This window comes from Pleurodeles waltl, chromosome 3_1 (genome assembly GCF_031143425.1).
Source record: "Pleurodeles waltl isolate 20211129_DDA chromosome 3_1, aPleWal1.hap1.20221129, whole genome shotgun sequence".
In the NCBI taxonomy this organism is placed as follows: Eukaryota; Metazoa; Chordata; class Amphibia; order Caudata; family Salamandridae; genus Pleurodeles; species Pleurodeles waltl.
In genome coordinates this window covers 1,705,865,874-1,705,891,446 of record NC_090440.1, presented here as the reverse complement: position 1 = coordinate 1,705,891,446, position 25,573 = coordinate 1,705,865,874, and the positions used below count along the sequence as shown (strand labels likewise).

Here is a 25,573-nt window from a genome sequence, read left to right as displayed (position 1 = left end):
AAAGCAACAGAGAGCATGCATTGTATTTGGAAGGTGCATAGGTTGAAGGTGTCCTATTTTGGAAAAGTAAGTTGTTAGGTGTGATTATCGGAGATGTGCTCTCATCATAGTGTGGTGAACATGATTTTGCAGTTACGGATGCTAGTGTCATGGACATTTGTATTTAGATAAAATGGGAACCGTGGCATCCCATATAAAAAGAGTGGGGCATCATGCAAGACGCCCAGATTTGCAGTTTGATAATTTTACATTGATGCTGTATCTAAGCATAATGGTATCTTTTAATTATGCATCACATATACCGCTGACCTCTTGAGATTTAATCTGCACTACAAGGGAAAAAAAACAGAGTGGATCAGCAGTCATGATTTAAAGACTTGGAGTCCATTTATTGGTGGAATTTGAAAATCATTTATGTTGCCAAGTAGTCTCCATTGGAACGTGGTGTGCATCTGGGGTCAGCAAAGGAATTAAGCTTGGAGGCATTAGAGAGTCAGGTTTGAAGAAGTATACACATTATAGCAGCCCTTCCAAACTAAACAAGCATTTGCAATTCAACGGGTCACACGTTTGCTCATGTTAGAGCTGATAGTGTTGTAAACTCCTAACCCGACTTTTCACCTAACGGCAAAAGTGCATTTATGTACGTAACCTGAAAAAGTGCAATTAACTGTGTAATGCGCTCGACTTCTGCCAAGCGAAATCGCGCTAGGAAAATAGAGAAAAAGTAGTCCACGACCCGGACAGAAAACAGCAAGCCTTTCATGTTTTCTGTACTTGGTCGATGCGCTCGAGGAGGGCTAGCCACCAGAAAAGGCATGACGTATGAATGCCTTCGACTAATGAAAGCAAGCAGATTTTAATAGGCAAGCCCACGAACCAATGAAAAACACTGACGTGACGTCGACAGGGCTCCGAGCCCTTTCGACGCAGGCTCGACCCTAAAAAGGTCCCAGATTTTTCAGATGCTGATCAGTACAGGGTGTCGTAATGCGCAGTTTATGCACTTAGTAAAGTATGAGCTTTTTTTTTGATTGAAGGCTTCATCTGTGGTGGAGGCATTGCAATTTCCACTGGAGTAAATTGGGTACAATTCCATACAGACCTTGAAGAGCAATTCAAGGGATGAAATGAAGTTGCCCAGGCCTCAGAGAGCCTCAGGAGTTTAGTCTAGCTGGGATTTCGTTTCATATTATTACTGGTCTTCCAATTACTGATTGTGAGAAAACAAGACCAAAGTGCACATGTGTCTGAATTGGCAAGTTCTTATAGTTAAACGATAATCTAGAGGTCATCTGCATTCTTTTAGCGCAATAGTTTAAACCACTGGCCTGAGATAGGGAGGGAGCAGGGACAGAGACTAAAGAATAATCAAATGGTAGATGAACCCAGATACACACTCAAAATAACGTGGCAAGTAGAAGAAAGGAAAGAAAGTGATGTGGTCTGTGCTATGAGGAAATACAGCCCCTGGCCCAATTCTGGATGCCCATTTCAGAGAACCTAGGAAACAGATTGGGATGATGTTCCATGTCATATGCTGAATATAGATCCTTCATGGTGTGACCAGCAGCTCCATTACCATTAGCTTAGGGTTTTGATATTATACCTAGTAGCATTGAGCCAGGGAAGAAACTCAGAAGGCTTGGTGAGGAGCTAAGCTGAGCCGTGAAAGGAGCTCACCATGAGTACGTAAGGGGTTAAACAAGGAAGTGCAAGGAATTGAGCAGGAACAGCAAGGAATTTGACAAGGTAATGCAAGGAGTACAACCATGTGCTACAAGGAATTCGGCAGGCAAGTGCAAATTGTTTATCAAGACCATGTGAGGTTAGGCAAGGAGTTCAGCGGGGTTTCAGATGAGCTCTTAGTGAAGCCTGTACTGTGGTCAACAAAGATGCAGAAAGAGCATGGTAGGGATCTGTGAGCAACTCCTCATAGCCGTGGGAGTACCTGGCAGAGCCATGCAAGAAGCTCAGCAGGGCTATGCAATCTTTTTTAGAGCTATGCATAGAGGCCTGTAGGAAGATGTGTTAGGTTGAGGTATGCAGTAGGAGATGCTCAGCCAGGCTGTGTGAGGAGCTCCGAAAATCAATCAGGACAAAATATGTCCATGACTACAACTCAGTGACTCTGTTTGAGTGGAATAACAGTGTAGTGGGATGAGATTGGGCGCTAGCCAGCTAGGCCATGCCGAGAGCTATGTAGGGAATGTTAGATGCTCATGTTAGAGGTGTTTGAAGCTTAATTGAGCAATAAGAGGACCACAGCAGTTCCATTCGAGTATTGCTATAAGCATGTTTTTTAATAGCATAATCCTGGTACATTGGCATTAGAGCTCTTTACCACAAAATCAGACTGTTACACATTTTTCCTTTTTAGGCACAGGGTGATTAAGTGATTTGCAGGAATCACAGAATGTTGAGCCAAGGATGGAACTGGAACATGGTACCCCATTTCAGGTCAGCACCTCTAGCCACTATTTCACACCTCTTTCCAGTGTAGGGCCACATAAGGAATTCAGCAAGGCTGTTTGAGGCAATTTGCAAGGTTATGTAAGGAGGTCGTGGGGCAATATGAATAGGGCTCAAAAGACCATGGATGAAGCATTTTATTTGGTCAAAAAAGACATTTGGTTGATACGCAAAGTGCTAGAAACTGTCATTTCAATACATTTAAAAAATTGTCAAGCACACGCAACACTCAATAACACAAAATGCTAACTGGCTGAAGGCACCAGCATTTTAATGAAAACTTGCAAAGACAGTGCTGTGGAAGCCTGATAGGGAAACCTTAGGGAGCCAAAGAGACAGCAAACAGCATGAGGGAAAGTAGAAAAGGGGAGCTTCGAAAAGAAATAGATAACACTGAAGAATGGCAATCGCCTTAAAAGGCACCCCAAAAAGTACCCAAATAGTAGGAATACATGATTTCCAGATATACAGTTTCTTTAAAAATATAAAAGGAACAAAAGCTTTCTCAGGAATGATCTGCACCTGAGGAGCTCGGCAGGGCCATAAACATCCCGTGGTTAACACTTCGGGAATTTCAAGACTTTACCTTGTGGAAAGAGGGTGGGAGTTCAGAAAAAGGTCATTCACCCTCTCACTTTCACGCCCTGTGAATTCCTCCGACCTTTGCCCTCTTCGCGCTCATTTAGACCACGGATCGCCTTGGTTGCACCTGTAGGCATGGCGCCTCCTCCCTAGGCCACACACAGACACGAAGTGCTGGCTCAGTAAGCGGACACTTAAGGACTGGAGGGGAGAGAGTGTGTGTCCACTTTTAACTTTATGGGCTCGAGAACTTGGTCTTTGCTGACAGTACTAGCTCTGGAAAACCTTGAGCAGGCAGTTCCGGCGGATGGATATCCAATCATATATCACTATTTTCTAATCCAACAGACAGCTCTAGATGGAGGGCGATGAACGAAAGACGCACTGCACATCCACACTGATACACATAAATCCCTCCTCCGCCTCTCTTTTTATTCATCCCACACCTCATCTTACTACTATGATCTCGTAAATAACACTTTATAGTCTTATCCCTCTTCTATCCCTCCATTATCCTAATCAATCCAACTAACAAACACCACTCAAATTAACTCATATTTCCCTTTAGTAATCTACCAGTAATGTTTTTATGTTCTGGAGTAGCGTGCTATTTGCCGAAAAGCACTTCGGCTCCTTCTCAGGGGTAGTAAACGCTAAATAAATAGAATTACAATTCACACATCACACACACACTCAAACGTGCCTCATAAACACACAATGTATACACATGACACAACACAACCCACACGCTAAGACATACGGCAGACATATCAAAAACTGCACACCTCAATAACAACAGCACATACCACACAACAGTAATGACATACTGCGCATCCTCACCCTACTCACACCTACCTTCTTTGCCTGTAAACCAAACTCTGGCAGCCATCACTGCACTCTGATAGTGATCTTTTTAGATCCACATTTAACCTGCTAATCAGGTCACTTTCTAAATATGTGTAATGTAAATCCACAAGAAGTGCATGTTGTGTTCTCTAGCACTGTCCCACTTCCTTGTTCCCTCCTTGCCCTCCTTCTGTAGTGCCATTTCAGCTGAACCACACTTGCCTGAAGTACAGCACCTCATGTTAGAGAAGTTCATAGCATAACATGCTCCTTGTAAAAACCCTCTTGGAGCGAGGCCTGTGTTACATCAAATAGTTCAAAAAAGGAAGTAGCTAATATTTTTGGCTCATAGCAACCTTGAAACCCCAGGTTAACCACAGAGTGTAACCACACTTCGCTCCTTGCTTGGGTCTGCTGGGCCTGCATCTCGCAGAACGTGCAAAGCTCTTCACATAGATCTGGTTAGCTCCTCACATGGTCCTTCTAAGCACCTGACAAAGTGCTCCTGCGTGCCTCTCAATCCTTTGCAGAGATCCTTGCGTAACCCTACTGGGCACCTTGTGTAGCTCTGTTTCTCTCTGCTCATACCTGGCTGAGCTCCTCGTGTGCCCTTGCTGGTCTCCGCGCTTGGCCCTGCCAAGCTACATACATACCTGTGCATACATCCCCATAGCTTCTGGATCTAACAAGTGACTCCTCGCACAGCGTTGCTAGGCACCTTGATCTGTCCTTTCTACACCTCTGCTGTGCTTCCACAGAAGGGACAGAGAGTGAAAGTCACTACGAGTATGCATACACGGTCCACCAGGTGGCTGTGGGAGGATAGATTGACAGGAAATAAGCATTTAAATGTGTCCAAGGGCCAGATGTATCAAAGGGTTTTATCCATTCTTTGTCTATGGGAAAATGCTTTAGTTCATATGCCCCAAACTTCTCGTCCCAATTGCAGTCGATAACTTCGTATATTCAGCCCCAACAGGTGTCCAAAAACGTTCTGACAAACATTTCTCATCCATACTTAAAACAATTGGTAATTGCTAATTAAATACTTAGGGGGTCGCTCAATGGTGTGTGATGCTACGGAAGCCGAGTCGGAAGAAAGAAAAGACAGCGCGTGTCCCTGAAGAGGCACTGAAGGCTTTGGGTGGGTCGTCACTTCTTGGAGTCTGTGACAAGCAAGTGCAGCCCCAAACATTACACTTACTCCTCTCTAAGCTCCTCGGGGGCCTCCGCGGCGCCAGTGTCTGGTATTTCTATTTTCCAGTCCTCGCTCAGGTCAGGGCGCACACAGAGGAGAAAGTAAGGCGGTTTTAGGAGCTTAAACTCAGGGTAAACAGGTCAGTATCCGAATTTAATCAGGACTGTCACCTCCGAATGTACAGAGAAAGTGTTATATAAGGTTAGACGTGTAGAGTAGTGTGGGATAGTGTCGAGACTGTAAGGGTGATGTGTGACATCTTTAAGTGTATTTCACTAGTGTGTGTAGTGTTCCTATCGTGTGTCACTATGTATAGTTTCCAAAACTTTTGATTCTGAATTTGTGGTGTGTGAATCTCCGACAGACGTGTGATGTTTCTAGGAGTGTTTGTGCACCTTTCTGGTGTCCTTTTGCAGTTTTATATAGCAGGAACATGGCACAGAGCACTTTATGTGGAAAAGTCACGGAGAGATTATGTGAGTTGCCTAGAATCATAGAATATTGAAACCAGCCCAGGGTTCGAACTTACCTGCCCAACTCCGAAGGCAGTAGCTCTTCTCCCTAGGCCACGGTTCCTCTTGGCAATTCTTTGCTCATCGAGAGCAAAGGCCTGTTCTTTGAGCCCTCATAATTCAAAGACATTAAAGAATTGAAGTGAAGAGTAATTAGTCACTGCAGAGAGACTGAATGAGCAGCAGGTTCCTCGCTGGTTGCACCTGTGACTTCGCAAAATATATCACATAGCCTGTGCGCACTGCGTGGCCCCCACATACTCACTGGTTGCACATGGACCACTGGACCAGTCCATCTTTGTTTGAAGGGTAACTACGCATCAAGTTTCACAATGATTGCACGTCTGTCCCCAGCGATACCCATAAACTCACAACATTTCCTTCATTGAAGGCACATGTAACATGAAATATGATTGCGCATTTATTAAATATGTAGCTGATCATCAGATTACTCATTAATTGTACATTTAATTTAGCCCTAGTTTACTTATTACATACAAATATACCATATACATGATCCATTAATGTGCTTGTCTTGCATGGCCTGCTCTATCTTACCACGATATCCTTTCAGAGGCAGTAATTGTTGAGAAGTCTCGTAATTTTTCTGTAAATCCATTTACTTTTGTTGCAAACAGTCTGGACTGGCCATGCAGGACATTAGAATAAACACTTTGGACAGAGGGGCATAGATTCTAAGGACAGATTAGCTAACGTGCATGTCCTCAGCCCCCTCAGGTGTTTTTCTTGGCTACTCACAAGCTATGGGAGAGCTATATGGAACATCCATAAAAGTCACAGTTTACATGCGGGAGGGAGGAATGAAATAAAACTGGTGAGTGCAGTTCCTGACTGAGGCAGGCCATTTCACTTGTGGCTGCCAAGTGAGAAAAAAAATAAGCAAAATAAATCTGTTTCCACCATGTATGGGCTGTAAGGTAAGCAACACTGTTTACCAGCAGTTTATTGTTCCAGATCACTGGTGGAGGGAGGTGGAATTACATGGTACTTGTACAACAGTGCAGCTTTATCTAGACATCATGTCCAGATAGTTGCTGCAAGAGCAGCTTCATGTAACCTATATGGTTCTTTCATGACAAGGCCCAGCAGCAACTTAAGCAAAGAGTCACAGTACAAGACCTGCACCAGAAGCAGTCCTAGTAACGTAGCCCAAAGTCCTCTGTTTTAGTGGCTGGTGTTGGAAAGTCGCGAATTATGGATCCACACATAGTGGAAGTGTTTTACATACAGTGTCGACTCTAGCATGAAAATGGTAGTGTACATACTAGCATGAATATGCATTATGCCATGGCTAAAGTGCACTACATATCGCAAGGCAGTGTTGATTCTGGTACAGTGATTGTGCTTTTCCTACTGAGAACAAGGCTGAAACACTGACATCACAACAGTGCCTTACATTTTGGGACTATGTGGATTCTTGTATGGCAGTGGTGGTTTACATACAGGGGCAATGTGGATTCTGTCACGGCAATGGTGTTTTATAAACTGCAAGGCTTTGTGGAGTCTGGCACTGAAGTGGTGTTTTACATACCTGAGCGATGTGGCTAGTAGCATGGCATTGGTATGTTGCACTTGCGGTGTTCAGACTGGTTTGGGGAAACAAACAACATAGAAGGCTTACTAGTCCTTGTTGACTATTCAATTTACTATTTAGCCAATAGTATATTGTGTACATATTTGTGATTTTTGTGGTATTTGTGTGTGAATGTAAGTACTTTCCCTTTTTAACAGTTAAAGCACTGACACCGCAACGAGTTATAGAGTGTCATCATATGTGTTAAAGAGTTTTGAGTTTCAAACTCACTTCACCTCCCTAAGAGAACCGTGTACTGCAATGTCATCTCTACACCAGAGAGGCAAGACCTGAAGGGGTCTGTGCTTGGTTTTCAATTTGGTGTAACAATAGTATAGGAATCCCTGGTCACCAGTGGCAAATTACATCAACAAATATAATTCAGGTCCAGCAATCCATTGATGTCTTTGGTGCCCCGGAACCAACTCTGACAAATCCTGTATTTGAATTGGCAAGGATAGGAGAAATGTGAGAACATCTGAAAGGTGTAATGATCTTTTAAATCTTTCAGTTTTTAAATATATTTTAAAGTTGGATTGTTGGAAATGGCCGTTTCTGCAGGGTTTCCCCTGTCATTTTGCTTCTCACCTCCTGTTTTTGATCCTGTGCTGAATTTCATTTTTGCTGGCTTTAGGGCTCTGGACACTTTAGCACTGCTAACCAGAGCTAAAGTGCCTCTCTGTTTAAATTGTATTGGTGATTGGTTTCTCCATGATTGGCATGTTTGATTTACTAGTAAGTCCCTAGTATAGTGCACCAGGTGTGCCTAGGGCCTGTAAATCAAATGCTACAAACTGGCCTGCAGAACTAATTGTGCCACCCATATGAATAGCCCTGCAAACATGTCTCAGACCTGCTATTGCAGTGCCTATGTGTGCAGTTTTAAAATTCCATTTCGACCTGGCAAGGGCACCCACTTGCCATGCCCAAACCTTCCCTTTTACTACATGTAAGTCACCACTAAAATAGGACTAAGGCAGCCCCATGGGCATGGTGCAATGTATTTAAAAGATAGGACATATACTGGTGTTTTTACATGTCCTAATAGTGAAATACTGCTAAACCTGGTTTTCACTGTTGCAAGGCCTATCTCTCCCGTAGAGTAACATGGGTATTACCTTGAAATATATTTTACGGGTAATTTCCCATTGGGAGCAGACATAGATTTGGAGTTTGGTGTCTCTGAACTCACATTTTAAAAGTACAGCTTTTGTTGACGTTGGTTTAGAACTGTGAGTTTGAAAATGCCACTTTTAGAAGGTCAGGATGACAGTTGGTCTGTTTGCGGATTCACTCTAGACAGTCACACAAAGGGAGCTGAGGTGTGCCCTGCATATCCTGGTGGGTCTTTCTGGACTAGCATGGTGGGAGGGGCTGACACTTGCACCTGAATAGAACTGTGCCTGCCCTTACTCAAATCAGTCTCCAATCCCCTGGAGTGTGTCTGGGGCCAGGACAGGGGAAGGCAGGGTGTTGTGCACCACAAAGACTTCTCTTTGAAGTTTACCTACTTTTGAGACAGAAATGGATATAAGTACTGGACGTCTGAGCCAATAAAGTTAGAATGCTTCTGGACTGAGGACATTCAGCCAGGAAGAAGAGCTGGATGCTGTAGGGGGAACTGCCACTCTCTCTGTTACTTTGCTTTGCTGACCTGCTGCTTGCTGCTTCTGTCCTGGGAGTGAAAGGACTGGATTTTGCTTTCTACATCCTGTTTCCAAAGGTTCTTCAAGGGCTTGGACTGAGCTTGCCTCCTGTTAAGAAGTCTCAGGAACATCAAAGACTTCATCTGCCAGCACCTGGGTTCTTTTGCTGAGAGTCCAGACTTGCCAAGTGGTTCCAAATCCAGTCCCTGGGCCCTTGGGAGTGCGTTCTTGTGCAACCCGGAAGAAACCAAGTACATCGACTCCAGAGTGACTTTGGAACCTGGGCCACTGTCCAACTCATTGCCGCTGCTCTACTGGAGCCGTGGTCCTCGCTGAGAACAATGACCGAGACCGATGCCACAGGCCCGATACTGCCGCAGGGCCTCCAAAGTCCCACCACAGAGTGAGTCCTGAGTGCCATGTTACCGACGTCTGTGACACCAGACTGCTGAGGCACCTGTGGCTTTGTGGTGTGATTGTGACACCACAAAGTCGATGCCATGCATCTTGACCTGCTGGGTTCATCAACCCTACCTTGTCATAAGGAACCGATGCCTCGCCACTGATGTCACATCACCTTCTCTGCAACTGTAAGGAACCGACACCTCACCTCCCCTGCCTAACAGTAAGGAACGGACACCTCACCTCCCCGGAAGCAGTAAGGAACAGATGCTGCACCGGCTCCAGTAACGCCTCAGCTCCTCGACTCCGTACAACGTCTTTGTTGCCTCATCATTTTCAAAGCTACTGCACCTAGGGTCCATGCGAATCAGTGACTGGCCCGCACTCCCTTGCAAGGGGCGTGGGTCTTTTGGGAACGACTCCATCAAGACCCCATGATAGCCCCAGTTGGAGCTATTGTGTTTATAAGCATTATGCTAAGATTTAATCTTTAAAGAGATCATATCTTTGCTTGTGTATTTTGGATTTTTGTCGTTTTTTTGTCTTGTTTTTCTCAGATAAATATTGGATATTTTTCTAAACTGGTGTGTGTGTACAAATACTTTACACATTGCCTCTGAGATAAGCCTGACTGCTCGTGCCAAGCTACCAGGGGGATGAGCAGGGGTTATCTTAGCTGTGTGGCTCCCTTACCCTGACTATAGTGAGGGTCCCTACTTGGACAGGGGTCAAACCACTGCCAACTAGAAGCTCCATTTCTAACATGGATGATTGACAAGTTTAGAAACATTGGACTCTGCTTCATAGTGAAATATATATACACTTGCCACATTTCAGTACAACATTAGATGGATGTTATTTTTACTGGCAGTGAGTTGATTAACTTAAGGCATAAGTATTTATGACAATGGGATGTAAACCACAGCATGTGGCAAATTAAGAGTGCTTTTATTTTTTTGTGAGAGGCAGCGTTTGTGAATTCTTCATTAAAATAGAGATATTTAAAAAAAACATATTTTTATCATCTGCAATTTTTTTTCTAGCTATAGGGGCCTGCGCACGGCTTTATATAAGTATCTAGTGCAAATGTAACTAAACTTAAAACTTGCATTCGAAGGCAGAGTATTTCAATATCAATGCTCAGACCCATGCAACGCTAAGAATAGGAGATGCACATTTCTGGGTTGTTTTTTGTTCAGTATGAGAGAGCTGTATAGATCCACCAAGAAGTTTGAAATCCTTTCATTTGCGAGTCACGGGCACTGGAAGACCACAAGAGAAGAGTTTTTGTTCAAAAGAAGACGGAATCCTCCTGAAAGGGAGGGTAGACACTCCATTTTATAAACCGTCATGTTCTGTCCTTTGAGCCTGTTCCTGAAAACCGGCAGACAGAGCTATGGACAGCCTGACTGTCAGACACAGACACAAACACTGCTGTGGAAGGTCGGCCATGTGAATAGGTCACAGAGGACTCAACGCTGCGGTCCCTCGACCCTCTTCAGATGTTATTAGACCTGGAAATCGAAATTCAAGCTTCTTGATGCCTTTAGCAGACCCAGGAGACCTTTCGTTCATAGGGTCAGGGCAGCAATGTTTTAAAATGAATTATTAGACTAGAGGAATGGCGCTTTTGTCTAAAAAGGGATCAGACGTTTCCCATGTTGCTTAAGGGAAAGCTGTCTTTTTGAGTCTTTATCACAGAGAGCTGTCCCATTGCCTTGGGCCCACCAGTTTCATTGTGGTCACATTCTGGGGACCCCACTAATGGTAAGACCGATGCATGTGGACCCACGTGATGTGTGACAGACTCAGCAAGCCCACCCCCAGGTTCCAGAAGTGTTACTGGCTGGAAACCCAGGAATGGATAACAATAACACTCACAGCACAGGCCAGATGACAGTTTTGCTAGACTGAGGGCGACAGCCCAGCAACAAAAGATGCAGAGAGAAGTCTGAAGAAAGTTAACAGGCTGCTGAAGGCCTGTTGTGCTCCTAGCTGGAGTCTCAGCCTCTGGTATACATCTGCAAAGAGCTATGCACAGTTACCTCAGTGTGCAGACCCAACCTTTTCCGCATGTTTTTATGGTGATAGGCCTCTTCCAGGTGTGGGTGGTCCCCTTTATGCCTTATTGAGTGTCCTCCATCTGTGGGTTGCTCAGTAACCTACATGCTCACATTTGAGCATGTTGATTAAGTGCAATTGGTAGATGTTGGGTGTTTCTGCTGTAAAAAAGTACTGATTGTTATGATCTATCTTACGCAAGGGACAGTTTTGGGTAAGGCCAAAATGTATGCGATATATGTTAACGGAGGGATAGCTCTGCTGCCTAAGAATTGTACATCTCAGAACTAAGTTGTTGGATAGGTCTGCTGCCTACGATTTGAAATTCTAAGATAAATGCAAACGTCACAGATACAGAATATGCTAAATTACACAATGTTTTTGTGAGATTGTCTGATTTATTAGACATTCAGGTTTGAAAAGCGGTGTGTGATAGTGCATGTGAGTAAATTTGAATCCAAGTGTCAGTCTATGCAAGGGGGCTGTTAGAGTGCTTTGGAGGGAGAGGTTGGAAGGAGCAAAGTTACCCTCAGTGCAACAGGTGTGGTGGAGCCGTGAGGCCCTCTGTACCCCAATAATGGTTGGCTTTAACTAGCAAATAGAGTGGAGGAAGTTACATTCTTTGTTTGCACCAGGGCTTATAACCTCCTTTCCATGTCACCGGTGTATAAATTAGTGTACGTGCTTCTAAGTAACTCATTGATGGTAGGGCTGGGACAGAGCCCTCCAGCGATGCATCTCATGTTTTTATAACAGTGCCACCTGTTTGTGTATTTAGCACTGCAAGATGGAAAGGGGAAAGGCTGTAGTCTGCTGGAATTCCCCACTTTAATCCACCATGATACTGGCAGTAGTTGGACAAGCAGGAGCATAAATAACTGATGTGGAATGGATAACGAGTCTGCTCCTAATGCCGCAGAAACAAAGGTAGGACTACCCCACAGAATCAGAGTTTCAAGCACACGTAGAAACACAATTGTGTCTCACCAGTGAGTTCCAACGGATTCATGTAAGTAACCATGCTGCCGAAATGTTTAGTCTAAGTGAGGTAATTGATGCTTGGATGGGACATATCTGAGGTAGAATGCCTTCTGTGCCCATTGCAACAATGTAGCCATAAGAAAAACATTGATATCCTAAATAGTATAATAATAGGGCATAATATCCTGAATAGTCACCATACTTCATCTTGCCTAAGTGCATTTAATTAAGTTGTGCCATCAGACTTCAAAAGCAGTCACTTAAAGGTGACCAAGCTGGGGAGGTGGGCTGGGGATTTGGCTGGTGTTCTGCTTTCTACGTTACAGTTGCCCCAGTCTTAGGGTTTGGGTGGGGTGACACTGCTGGGCATGATGGTTGGTCCAAATGGTGTAGGTAGAAGGAAGGCTCACACAGAAGACAGCTAACTAATGCAGCCGTCTGCAATTTGTGGGAGACCAACACAGAAAAGGACATGGTACAGCAGCCTTGACAAGTGAGGATGGGTGACTTAAGGAGCCAGCGAAAAGGCATGTTTTCACAAAAGTGTTACAGAGACTCCGTGCGGGGTTTTGAGGTAACTTAGCCCTGAATCCCAGCAAAGAAGGCACCAGGTCATACTCGATTGAGCCACATCAGATGGTGACCACCAATAATGGAACTTCGTTCTCACAAGCAGTGTACTGTGTGAGAGAAGCTACCTACTGTTAATTTTAAAAAAATATGTCAAATAACAAAAGGACTGACATCCTCTGATTGATATGTAAACAAATGATACGGGCATCTTCACTCTCTAAGTTGTAAATTGAAGACACATTTTGAAATTCTAAGCAAATCCACCTAAAGAAGTAAAAGAGCACAAGTAAGCTGGGACATGGACTGAACCATTTTAAGAAGGACGTTCATATAATAAATGTGAGGAAGAGTGCTTTTTTCATTGCGCCATAATAAAGTCAATAAAGGTTTTCTTCACTTTGAGAACAAACCAGTGGTGCTTACCTTCTTAAGCTGAAAGGAGTTAAGTCAGCTTAGGTGAAAGGAGTTAGGGCAGCTTAGGTGAAATGAGTTAGGTCCGTTTAGATGAAAGGAGTTAGGTCAGCTAAGAACAGTATCGCACAGAATCAAGGTACACTTGGTGGATCAAATACAAAAATACACAGTGGTTGATCAAAGTCGTTTACGGATATTGGTTAGTAGAATACAATGGAGAGCAAGCACTGAAACGAGAAACAGAACAAGAGGCCAACCTGAGGGTGGGAGAGATGAAGGCATAAATAACTTGACCCACAAAGTTTACTAATCGAGCAGGAGGATCAGAACGGAAGAGTGTGTGTAAGATATATTATGAGTACGAGTGATGAAACCAAAGAAAAACAAGCATTGGCAAAGACTGAAGGCTTGGTTTTAATGTGCTAACTCATGCAGTGTAAGCACATTAGAGTAAGGCACTAGAGAGGGAGCCTGCAGGAGCAGAGAAAGAGGGCTCACCTGTAAAGTAATCCCTCGTGCAATTCATGGAAAGCACTGAAGTGGAGGCAGAAGAGTGCACCCCATCAGTCAATAGCATTAGGCAAGACATGAATACTTCACTGGGATAGCCAAGGCGTGATTGACAAGTTTACAACCAATTGCAGAAAGAGACTGGTTGAAGAAAGGCAATCATTGAAAGGAGTCCGTTCGTTATCTATTGTTAGCAATATTTCTGTTTAACAACTGCACTGTCAAAACCCAGTCTTAAAAAGCAGATACAAAATCGACGTAAAAAAATCCTCTATGTTACTCAAGTAGATAACTTTAGACATTGATACATACTTAGACATTGATTGTGTTGGCTCCTGAAATCCTGGGTAGCAAAATACACACGTTCAACGCAGCAAATGATGCTATTGTTCCCAGAAGAAACATGGAGGGCCAGGGTGAGATCATGCCTGCAGCATAAGTTAACACTTATATGGCTTCCCCAGGACCACTGCCTACTTCCCCCAAACATACCACTCTGATTCACGAAGAGGAAGGGGGTCACTGAAAATCAGTTACCATCTCAATATGCGGAGCTGGTTAATAAATGGTTTGCATCTGGAATTTTGGGTGCAAACCACTGATGAATAGCTCACTAAACCACACATTGGTAGGGACTGCGCTTCGATGTCCCTTGCAAACTGAGATTCGGTAATTATTTTTTAACCCACTTTGGGATTTGGAAGAACTGTTGCAAATGGCACAATGGGGTTTGACAATGTATTAACGGGTTTTTGCAGTTGCAGACCCTATTATTTACAAAGTTGGAGGGTTTGCAACAGAAAAAAACATATCCACATCTGGCCCTTCATCCTTTGTACTTATAGAGCATGAAGTTCAGTTGAAAGTGAGGATGACTTTTTTTTCAGGTGTTTCATGTGTTTTCTGACCGCTGACAGTTTGATTTGGCTCTCAGGTTCGGTTTCAGGGTGTTCCACACTCTTTGATCCTGGCCTCCCTTGGATGTGCCTTCAAGTTTCAGCCACCGAAAGTTACGTTGGTTGATTAAATTCACAGAGTGTGTAATGGGAGGGCTGTGGTACAGTAAGCTTCAGTGGGCTTTGTAAATAATGCACGGGAACTCACGTCTACTAGAAACCTGTAGAGGGCATTTTTAGAGCTCGTTTGTTGTGAGGTGCCGAGATTCTAGTGCATTCTATCCACCTGGATCTGGCACTTTACAATCTGTAGATGAGTCCTTTATGGAGACCTTTGTGAATGAGGATTCAGTAGCCAAGGCGTGTTGTGGCCAGGGCTTTTGTGAGTTCCACTTCTTGGTTAGTTTGCAAAACTTGAAGAGTTTTTCAGAGGAGGAAAATATGCATATTGGAGTATTTGATCACTGTGTTCGCTTGTCGAATAATAAGTTCCTTACTTTCAGTGAGTAGGAGGAGCTTTTCTAAGACCTCCCGTAGATAGGTTTTCTTTTCTTCAGAGTCCAGATGAGGAACTACAATATTGTGAACTGTATAATTCTTTGTGTATGATCATGTTATAAAATAACAAATTTAGGAATGTGCTGACTCTACCCAATCTGATGCACATAGACCAAATAGGGTTACCCCTGAGGGCAGAGCAGCAAGTATCAGTAGTTTGTTTGCATTATAGTTGGAAATATAAAGACCTACTCAGAGAACACAGAATCTCCTTGTTTCTAGCGAAACGGATTTCATCCTGTTGTTTATCTGTTCAATAAAGTTATAGACAGAAACCTTAGCCTCAATGTATAAAGCAAATGTTACAGAGATAGCAGCATCAGGCAGAGATGCCCCTGACCCGTCAGTATTCAATAGCAGTCAAACCATTACTGTCTGTTAAGAAGGCACCAGCAGTTGTTAGCAGCAGCCCTTCTGTGGGAAGATCATGCTAGTAATGGAACATGCGCAATACATATCTTTTAGGAATTATTCGGAGCTAGTAAAAATGAATGGTTATTGCTTCTAGTGCCACCCTTGAAATAGTAAAAACATTTTCATCCATGGAGGTATAGATTTGTCATAGAGAAGAGGGCCTGTTTACTGTCGAGAACATTGGCGCGGAGTCAAAAGCTACTGATGTATCACATTCAGTGGGAAAATATGGGGCAGGAGCAGCATAAGTAGCATGAATAGATTGACAATAGAGCTCTGCTTTTGTGACAATAAAAAGATTTTTGCTACAGCGCAGACCGTTTAAGACATGACATTTTGTAAAAATAAATAAATAAATAAAAATGAGTACCACAAACCGGGGAGTGCATTTACCAGTAGCAAATGTCCACATTGGTGAAGCCAAGAATAAATTTAATGCTCAAAGCAGGAAACTGGTCACCTGGATTGCTGGAGGTGGTACAAGGTGGTTGGCCATTATGGGGAGCCCCATGCGCACAAGGTTCTTTCTACGTTGTTAGAATTACCACAAGGAGGGAGGGTCATTACTACACCATTGAAAACACCACTCACACAACTTAAGTGTAAGGTCAAACTGAGCAGGGACCCGAAGATAGAATTGACAGATGCCAAACTGGGCAAGGATTGCACCACCTTCAAAAAAACAAGTAGAAACTGTAGGTTCAAGCTCATACATTGAACTTATCAACACCAACAAATACAGTCCCTGAGTAACTTTACACGACAATGGATAACCTACTATTGAAAGAGCGTCAGATATGTTGAATGTGCTGAGTACATCAAGGAGTTCTTCATCCCAATTTATGGGACTATCCCATTTTGAGGAGTCTTTGAAATTAAATTATGTGGAAGAGGAGAGAAAGCAAATGTAGTACGGGAGTTGAAGAGAGAGCAGGAGAGAGAGAAGTTTTGACAGAGACCTGAAGGTGGAAGAGAGCATTGAAGAGACGAAGGAAAGGAGAGGTAAGGTGAAATGAGAAAAGGGGGCAAAAGGGAGAAAAGAGAGGAAGAGTTGTGAGGAGAGGGTAGGAGTAAATGAGAAAGAGATGGTGTAGAAAGTGAAAATAGAGAACCTGTAGTGAGGTTTTGTTCAATATGGTGCGGGTCAGTGGAGTATAATGTTGAAAAGTGTGATATATGATATTAGCAGGTGGTGAGATATGGTGCATTGTAATGTTAGGGTAGTTGTGTGTAGAAGTCTGTATGTGCAGCGTTGTGATGTATGACGTGTTGTCCTATGCTGTGGCAGAATATAGTGGGATGTGTATAAGCTTTGAAGCTGACTCTTGTGGCATGAGGTGTGTATGATGCGGTAAGGTGTAGAGTGATGGAATGAGTTGTGAATGTACATAATGTGCTGTGTGATATTGGGTTGTGTGGTTGGGTGGAATCTGTTTTGTCTGGTTTAAGACTATAAATAAATATCAAACACCCAAGGAGTTGATATAGCATCTTGCTGCTCATGTCGAGGTATGTGATGCTACTAATGAAATAAAAGCAATGTGAGACACAGATCGACCAGAAATATTGATTTGTTGTTGAGGGAATTGGTAATTTTAATTATATTTCCCAATGTGCATTGAACTATGCTGTTACTGCTCATGTTTCCTTTCACTCACCAATAAATATTTCTTTTAAAATACCCAATACATATTTAAATAAATGAAAAAAGGAAATAAATGCACCATTGTTAGTTGCCGCCATGCTAACATGGCACATCATTGTTTTTAGCAGAGGTTTTGCTGGGAGGCACTGGGGTTTCTTTGGTAACACCCTTAACTGAAGCAATTTAACAAATCCACCTCTTCTTTTCACTTTTGATAGGAAGAAGATGAGGGCTGGAAGATGGCACCAAGTCGGTTCCTCCCTGACATGACCGAAGGAGACCAGTTGTACAAAGGTCAGTGGTTGGTGATATGGTTGGTAGTATCAATGTTCCCCTTGCTACTTTGTTGACTGCACCATGCATTGCTCTTTACTGCTATAGATGCAGAATGAGACAGATATTAAACTTTCGTTGAAGCACATCCTGCCAGTTCAGGACTCTATCCCTGTTCATTTTTCAACTACGGTAATATGTGAAGAGGCTATGGCCATTACTGTGTGTGGATTGGTGATCTTGAACTGCATAGCTGTCTGTGGTCACAGGGGCATCCACATTTCAATGCTAGCTCTGGTCCAGTAACCATATGATGGTTGTTTGTAACCTTGGCTGAATGAACGTGGGTCCAGTTTACTGGAAAACATAGGGCCTGATTTAGATCTTGGTGGAGGGGTTACTCCGTCGCAACAGTGGTGGATATCCCGTCTGCCAAAATCTAAATACCGTAGAAAAAATTGGTATTTGGATTTCGGCGGATGGGATATCCGTTACCGTTGCAACGGAGTAATCCCTCTCCGCTGAGATCGAAATAAAGCCCATAATCTCAATTGTTGCAGTTATATGCAGGCTTGCAACAGTTACCACACTGTTACTAATTATAGAGAAAGAAAGTTTCTCTAATCAGCTGCCGTGGAAGAGTGGAATCAATGAGGAGAAATAATTGCCCTCAAATCCGTTGTCATACCCAGCAGGCTTTCTTTTGAGAGCGAGAATTGCAGCACCACCTGATTTAGCATTAAAAAATCGTAACATCAGGTGACAGCAACCCAAGTTAAAATGAGATTTATTGGTATATAACCTACACACTGAAGTCATTATGAAGAATCTAGAAACAAGATGGAATTGCGATAACAAGGATGAGCCTTTACGTATTCACAGCTCAGAACAAATCCAAGGTGAAGTTTCCATTAAACAACAAATGTAATACTTTCATACAAAATTAAGGGTGAACTCCAAAAAGTATTATTTTAATTCATAATGTTCTCCAATTCAAAGATGGTCAGCTGTGATATTGCCATATTGGGGCATATCCTCTTCTGTTTGTACATGATGTCAAAATGTCCTCTTATCCATACTGATATATGAATGTAAGGAATATAGTAAATGATGGGTTTCTAGAAATATCAAACCCTCATCGAATTTTGCTTTTGAATTTTTCCATTAAAAAAAAATCTTACATTTCATAATCTATATTGGATAAAAGTGTAAGTTTGTACTTGGAGAATGTATATCTCTTTTTATTGAAAAGTGGAGACAAGATGAGAAAACAAACAAAAACTGTATGTTATTTCCTCTCCCTAGCTCATATATTAGTGGCTTATAATACTGTATCGTTGCAGGAATATATGAGTCAGCCCCAAAAGGCTGTATTTTAATCACCAAAAAAGCAGTTTAATTAATGGGATAACTGATCCCTGCCTCTCCCAATTATGTCTTACGCAAATGTCGGGAATTTACAAAGGGATATTGTTTAAACCCTGTGTCTCTGAAGACCAAGAAGTTTCCCGTGTCCTTTCTCAATTACCAAAGATAATGCCTCTGACTATTAAAAAGTATGCACATGAACAATGGTTCAAAAAGGACTAAATGAAAGTATCTTGAACATTCAATAAAAGTCAATTTATTTTCTGTAAATGAAAAAAACAAGTACATTGTGGAATATGGTATGTTATGGTAATAGAATTTGTGTCGCGCATGATTAACCCCAAAACGGGCTTTCTAGCATGCTTGACAAAAGACAGTAGGAGACATTGAGGCCAGAAGAAAATTAGAACAACCACGTCTTGAAATATTTGTGGAAAGTAAGTAGGGGGTTGAAAGTACATAAATTAGATGGAAGGTTGTTTCACAGTTTGGCCAAGAATGTGAAAGGAATGGTCACATTGTCTTACCAATTTGAACCTCTTTGCAGCGGCCAGACTAAGATCCGAATACCTGAGAAACCTAGTTGGGTGGTAGGCCTTCAAAAAGCAAGAAGAGCCAGTACCATGTAGAATTTGATGCATGATTCTGTGTGCCTTAACCTAGACCTGGTCTCAGAGGGGAGCCAGTGAAGGATACATATCTGACCAGATGTTGAATCAGTTTTAGGAAGATATCCAAGCAGTCTTGCTTTAGCATTTTTGATCAAATGAAGCCTCTTTATGGATGACTCACTAATTGGAAGTTGCATTACCTTGCCGTAATCGAGACATGACATAATGAGGGCTTGAATGATAGGTCACTGGGTGGAAGGGAGAAGCCCCATTTAATTTTCTCCAGTCTCCGGAGCATGCCGAAACAACAGGCTATCATTGCCTGTATTTGTGTATCAAAAGATAGATTGTTGACAATCCAGACACCTAGGCCAGATTTACAAGACCCTAGCACCCCCTTGAGCCACATTAGTGTCATTTTTTGTATGCTAATGTGACTCCACAGGCTAAAATCGCCACGCCACATTTACAAAGTGGCACAATGCATGCTTGCAAGTCTCATTGCAACATTTTTGGCATCATTTTTAATGCTTGCTAAAAGTACACACACATTGAAAGCAATGGGCTTCCATGCACTTTGCTGCACTAGCGTGAACATTTTTGACACTAGTGAAGCTAAGTGCCACAATAGCATCAAAATTTTAACGCTATTGGTCTAACGTGCGCCATGGTGCACTGTCTTGTAAATACGGCGCACCCATGATGTCGTTAGTTGGTGGTAGGGAGGTGCAAGAAATCTGACGCATCAGTACTGACTCACCAGATTCTTGTAAATCTGGGCCTTAAACTCGACCTCAAGATTGATAGGAGGATTCTCCAGCCCTCCCAGCCACCAGTGAGAGCCCCAGAAATGAGTCAGTTTACCCATCACTACAATCTCCGTTTTAATGGTGTTTTACTGGTGTTAAGCGTAAGGCAATGAAAGCTCATTCATTGTGCCAGGTGGATCGTACAGTTACTAACTTGGCAGGAACCCCGATCCCATAATGATTTAAATTACTGACACGTCCCTCACACCTGCCCCTCTGAGTGACAGTGGACCACCCATCAGCAGGAAAGTCAGGCCCCCGGAAGAGCCCAAGCAGTAAATCTGCAGCCGGTGTTAGGAACAGGCTGACCATCCAGTGTACCACGGCCAGTAAATAAGCAGCACACCTTGTCCACATGAGTGCTGTACAAACTCCAAGCTTTTCAGTGTCCCTGTAGAAATGTCCCAGTAGAAATGGGGTTCCTGGTGGCAGGGTAGGCATCTAAGCTAGGCAGGAACCACCAATCTCGTCAGACACACCAAAGATAACCTGTGTTCACCTCGGAGCACAGAGTAGTCAGGCTTATCCTTAGAGGTCATGTGTAAATAGCTTGCACAACACACTCACACCAGTGACACAACAAGTACACTCCAAAAGAGACTCCACATAGGATTAGAAAAATATAAAAGGGCATATTTACAAGAACGTGGCGCATCATAGATGATACACCACTTTTCATGTGCCCCCCTATCGGCACCTCACAACACCATGGTGTAGTGCTTTCCTCTTTGCTCGTTTCTAAGCACTAACATAACACAACAGAAATGCACTTCTGAGGTCAAAGAAGACTTTTATTGTTGTTAATTCTTCCCCAACCACAATATTTATGAATGACGAATTAGTAGCTTTCAAGTCCGCGTTAATCAAACAAAATATATCAGTTTGCAGTATACACAGCAGGTTATATTCATAAGATATTGAATGCAAAGCAAAACAAATACTTCACCGTGTGGGAACTATCTACAGCTTCATCTTTCTAAGGTCTGCAAGCTGATGACCCCTGTCAGCCGCGAGAAAGAGATTCATCTACCCACACGGGATTGCTGGCAGCTGACGCCAAGCTCCAGCACGAGGTCCGGCAGATTCGAATCTGACTCTCTGCAGCCTGTTACATTCGTTACAAAGGTGTGCCCCCTCCTCTCAGACCTGGGAAACTGAGCAAGCCTTTTGGAGACTGGCCAGGTCTCCAAGACTACTCCTGTTCCCAAGCTCAAGCAGAGAGAACAACACCCATGTACTCTCTCTTATCATGTCTAGTCTACTGTGAGAAAAACATCTTGGTTCTCTTGTGCAAAAACACAGCTTGGAAAAATACAGCTTGGATTCTCAACTGCAATGTCTAACTCCACGTTAAAGGCAATAGGCAGCTAACCTAGATATCAAATGCAATGTCATGTTAAAGGCAATAGGCAGCTAACCTAAATATCAAATGCAATGTCTAGTGTCATGTCAAAGCCAATAGGCATCTAAGCTGAATACAAAATGCAATGTCTTATATCATGTCAAAGCCCATAGGCAGCTGAGCTGAATACAAAATGCAATGTATAATATCATGTCAAAGCCAATAGGCAGCTGAGCTGAATATCATGTCAAAGCCCATAGGCAGCATATCTAATAGCATGTCAAAGTCAATAGGCAGCTAAATTGAATACATCATGTCAAAGCCAATAGGAATGCAATGTCAAAGCCAATAGGCGGCTAGACTGGATACAGCATGTCAAAGCCAATAGGCAGAATACAGAATGTAATGGCTAATGCAATGTCAAAGCCCATAGGCGGCTCAACTGAATACAGAAAGTAATGGCTAATGCCATGTCAAAGCCAATAGGCAGAATACAGAATGTAATGACTAATGCAATGTCAAAGCCCATAGGCGGCTAAACTGACCATGTGCTACTGGTGAACATTGAGCAACTAATATGCGCAGTGGTGAAACACAAAGTCATTGGTCAAAACAAACTTTATCAAATGGCAGTACATTCCGCCCTTTGACCAATGAATTTTTGTTTCACATATCTCCTGTTTCAAACAAAAACAAAAAACATCAGCACAAACAAAAAAAAACATTATGATCAAAGCAATCCCTGTAAAGCAATAGAAGTGAATTAACACATTGATTTCATAACCTTTCACATCAGATACATCTACATAATGAGTCTCTAATTCAACAGTGTTAGCAATTTGATGTGGCATGAGTTCTGCTCATGTAAAGGTGCACGGTCCACCTGAAAGGTTTGCTGGAAGATAAGCAAAAGTCAGAGTTCCATACGAGAGGGGAAAAAAAAAAAAAACACAGCTTAGTTCCAGTGGAAGAATGCAATCAAACAAGTTGAACTTGAACTGAAGGCGCAGTTTGCGCAAAATGGATCCATGGTGCTGGCACTTTACTCAGCCAGGTTCAGGTTGGGGATTCGGTCCCTTCCCCGACCCCACACGCACACACCGGAAGGGGGACCACACAGCACACTCAGGGACAGTGGCGAAACGTGGTAGGATCTGTAAGTGGCCTTTTCTCTCAGCTGTTCACATTTCTGGGGCACCCACTTAGCCATCCCCACTAAGGCAGAATTCTGGGTGAACACTTCTCTCTCTGAATTTTTCTCATTAACATCTGCAAGGTAATTGAACCAGTTAGGTACAAGCCATATGTAAAAACAAACAGCTAAAACATTAGCAATGAACTAAAAATCAGCGTAAAAATGACACATCTCACGTAGCTCTTGCTTTAAAATCTGACACACATTATACAACGCTGTTCCTTCTACTGTGCCAGAAAACAACATTTCAGTCAATGAATCATTAGTAAAACAAACATGCTTTTATCTTCAGTAGACACGAATTCAAATGGTGCACACAATTTCATTTGTAACTCTTTTACCTGTGGTACTCTAGCCCTGTCTTGCAAGTACCAGATCCATTGTATGATTCTAGCTAGGGGCACTATTTTCTTCCCTTGTTCTTGAATTACATGTACATAAGTATTTCCTTCTTGCACTGCGCAGAAACCTAAAGTCTGCATTATTTCATTTGCCAAATCACAAGCGCGCAGCTGCATATAATTTTTCACAGTGACCATATACAAAAGTGTTAGGATTTCTCTCAAATGAGGGCTATTCTTTTTCCAAAAATCAAACAAGTTAATGAAACTCGGGGTGTCTTGCTCTAAAATCCTTCGTTTTACTTGTGCATTTTGCAACGGTAACTGGTAAATCACATTCTGGTCTCTCTCGTCCGTGTTATCAGTTAAGGAATGCATTTTGGCTGCCAAAAACCCTGGCTCACACGGAAACTCAGTGCAGCTCGGAGCTGTCTTAACCCCCTCATTACTGGAATGGGACAAGAAAGATTCTTCTAAAACAGCCCTTTAATAACTTTCAGTCGGGCTAATTTGCTCACGTAAATTCCTATTTTCATGTTCCAACTTCCTACATTTCTCCTGCATTTCTCTGTAAGCAGATAAAGGTATCCAGACCTTTCTGTCATCATTACTTCCAAAAGACACTTTTTCTACATATGTACAACAGGAATTATTTCTCAAAACACCATCAGGCATTTTAGCTACACATGCATTTTCTTCTGTAATTCCCCAAACAGAAAACAATTCACAGTTTTTCTTAGCACCATCAGGCAGTTTATCAACACATGAATTCTCAGACATGGTCTGCAGTGCTACTGTGATTCTCCAAAAAAAACAATTTCTGTAATTCTCCAAACAACAAAAAAACAATTACACTTTTAAAGTGTGCACTTAGAAATCTACCAACTCGTCAACACCCTCTTAATCACCTCTTAATGACCGACCCCACGACTCCTGGTACCAATTGTAGTGCTTTCCTCTTAGCTCGTTTCTAAGCACTAACATAACACAACAGAAATGCACTTCTGAGGTCAAAGAAGACTTTTATTGTTGTTAATTCTTCCCCAACCACAATATTTATGAATGACGAATTAGTAGCTTTCAAGTCCGCGTTAATCAAACAAAATATATCAGTTTGCAATATACACAGCAGGTTATATTTATAAGATATTGAATGCAAAGCAAAACAAATACTTCACCGTGTGGGAACTATCTACAGCTTCATCTTTCTAAGGTCTGCAAGCTGATGACCCCTGTCAGCCGCGAGAAAGAGATTCATCTACCCACACGGGATTGCTGGCAGCTGACGCCAAGCTCCAGCACGAGGTCCGGCAGATTCGAATCTGACTCTCTGCAGCCTGTTACATTCGTTACAAAGGTGTGCCCCCTCCTCTCAGACCTGGGAAACTGAGCAAGCCTTTTGGAGACTGGCCAGGTCTCCAAGACTACTCCTGTTCCCAAGCTCAAGCAGAGAGAACAACACCCATGTACTCTCTCTTATCATGTCTAGTCTACTGTGAGAAAAACATCTTGGTTCTCTTGTGCAAAAACACAGCTTGGAAAAATACAGCTTGGATTCTCAACTGCAATGTCTAACTCCACGTTAAAGGCAATAGGCAGCTAACCTAGATATCAAATGCAATGTCATGTTAAAGGCAATAGGCAGCTAACCTAAATATCAAATGCAATGTCTAGTGTCATGTCAAAGCCAATAGGCATCTAAGCTGAATACAAAATGCAATGTCTTATATCATGTCAAAGCCCATAGGCAGCTGAGCTGAATACAAAATGCAATGTATAATATCATGTCAAAGCCAATAGGCAGCTGAGCTGAATATCATGTCAAAGCCCATAGGCAGCATATCTAATAGCATGTCAAAGTCAATAGGCAGCTAAATTGAATACATCATGTCAAAGCCAATAGGAATGCAATGTTAAAGCCAATAGGCGGCTAGACTGGATACAGCATGTCAAAGCCAATAGGCAGAATACAGAATGTAATGGCTAATGCAATGTCAAAGCCCATAGGCGGCTCAACTGAATACAGAAAGTAATGGCTAATGCCATGTCAAAGCCAATAGGCAGAATACAGAATGTAATGACTAATGCAATGTCAAAGCCCATAGGCGGCTAAACTGACCATGTGCTACTGGTGAACATTGAGCAACTAATATGCGCAGTGGTGAAACACAAAGTCATTGGTCAAAACAAACTTTATCAAATGGCAGTACATATGGTTGCACCTTATTTACAAAACAGCGCGCCAACGCACAATAGCACTTTTTGATGCTATTGTGGTGCTTTGATACACTAGCGTCAAAACGTTTGATGCTAGTGCAGCAAAGCACAGG

The 25,573-nt window shown here is 42.6% G+C and overlaps 1 protein-coding gene and 1 long non-coding RNA gene across 4 annotated transcripts in view; one reads left to right on the top strand and one right to left on the bottom strand.

The window, feature by feature from the left end:
- Positions 1 to 25,573, top strand: part of IQCA1 (IQ motif containing with AAA domain 1) — a 692,773-nt gene that overhangs the window by 359,826 nt on the left and 307,374 nt on the right. For all 3 annotated transcript variants that reach the window (XM_069225557.1, XM_069225559.1, XM_069225558.1), the window contains one exon: positions 17,523 to 17,598. In XM_069225557.1, the coding sequence (XP_069081658.1) occupies positions 17,523 to 17,598 (76 nt within the window). The remainder of the gene's footprint in view (positions 1 to 17,522; positions 17,599 to 25,573) is intronic.
- LOC138285528 (uncharacterized) lies at positions 22,515 to 25,358 on the bottom strand. The gene is made up of 2 exons (XR_011201607.1): positions 24,422 to 25,358; positions 22,515 to 22,976 (listed from the first exon to the last, which is right to left on the bottom strand). It is a non-coding gene; the product is annotated as an uncharacterized lncRNA (long non-coding RNA).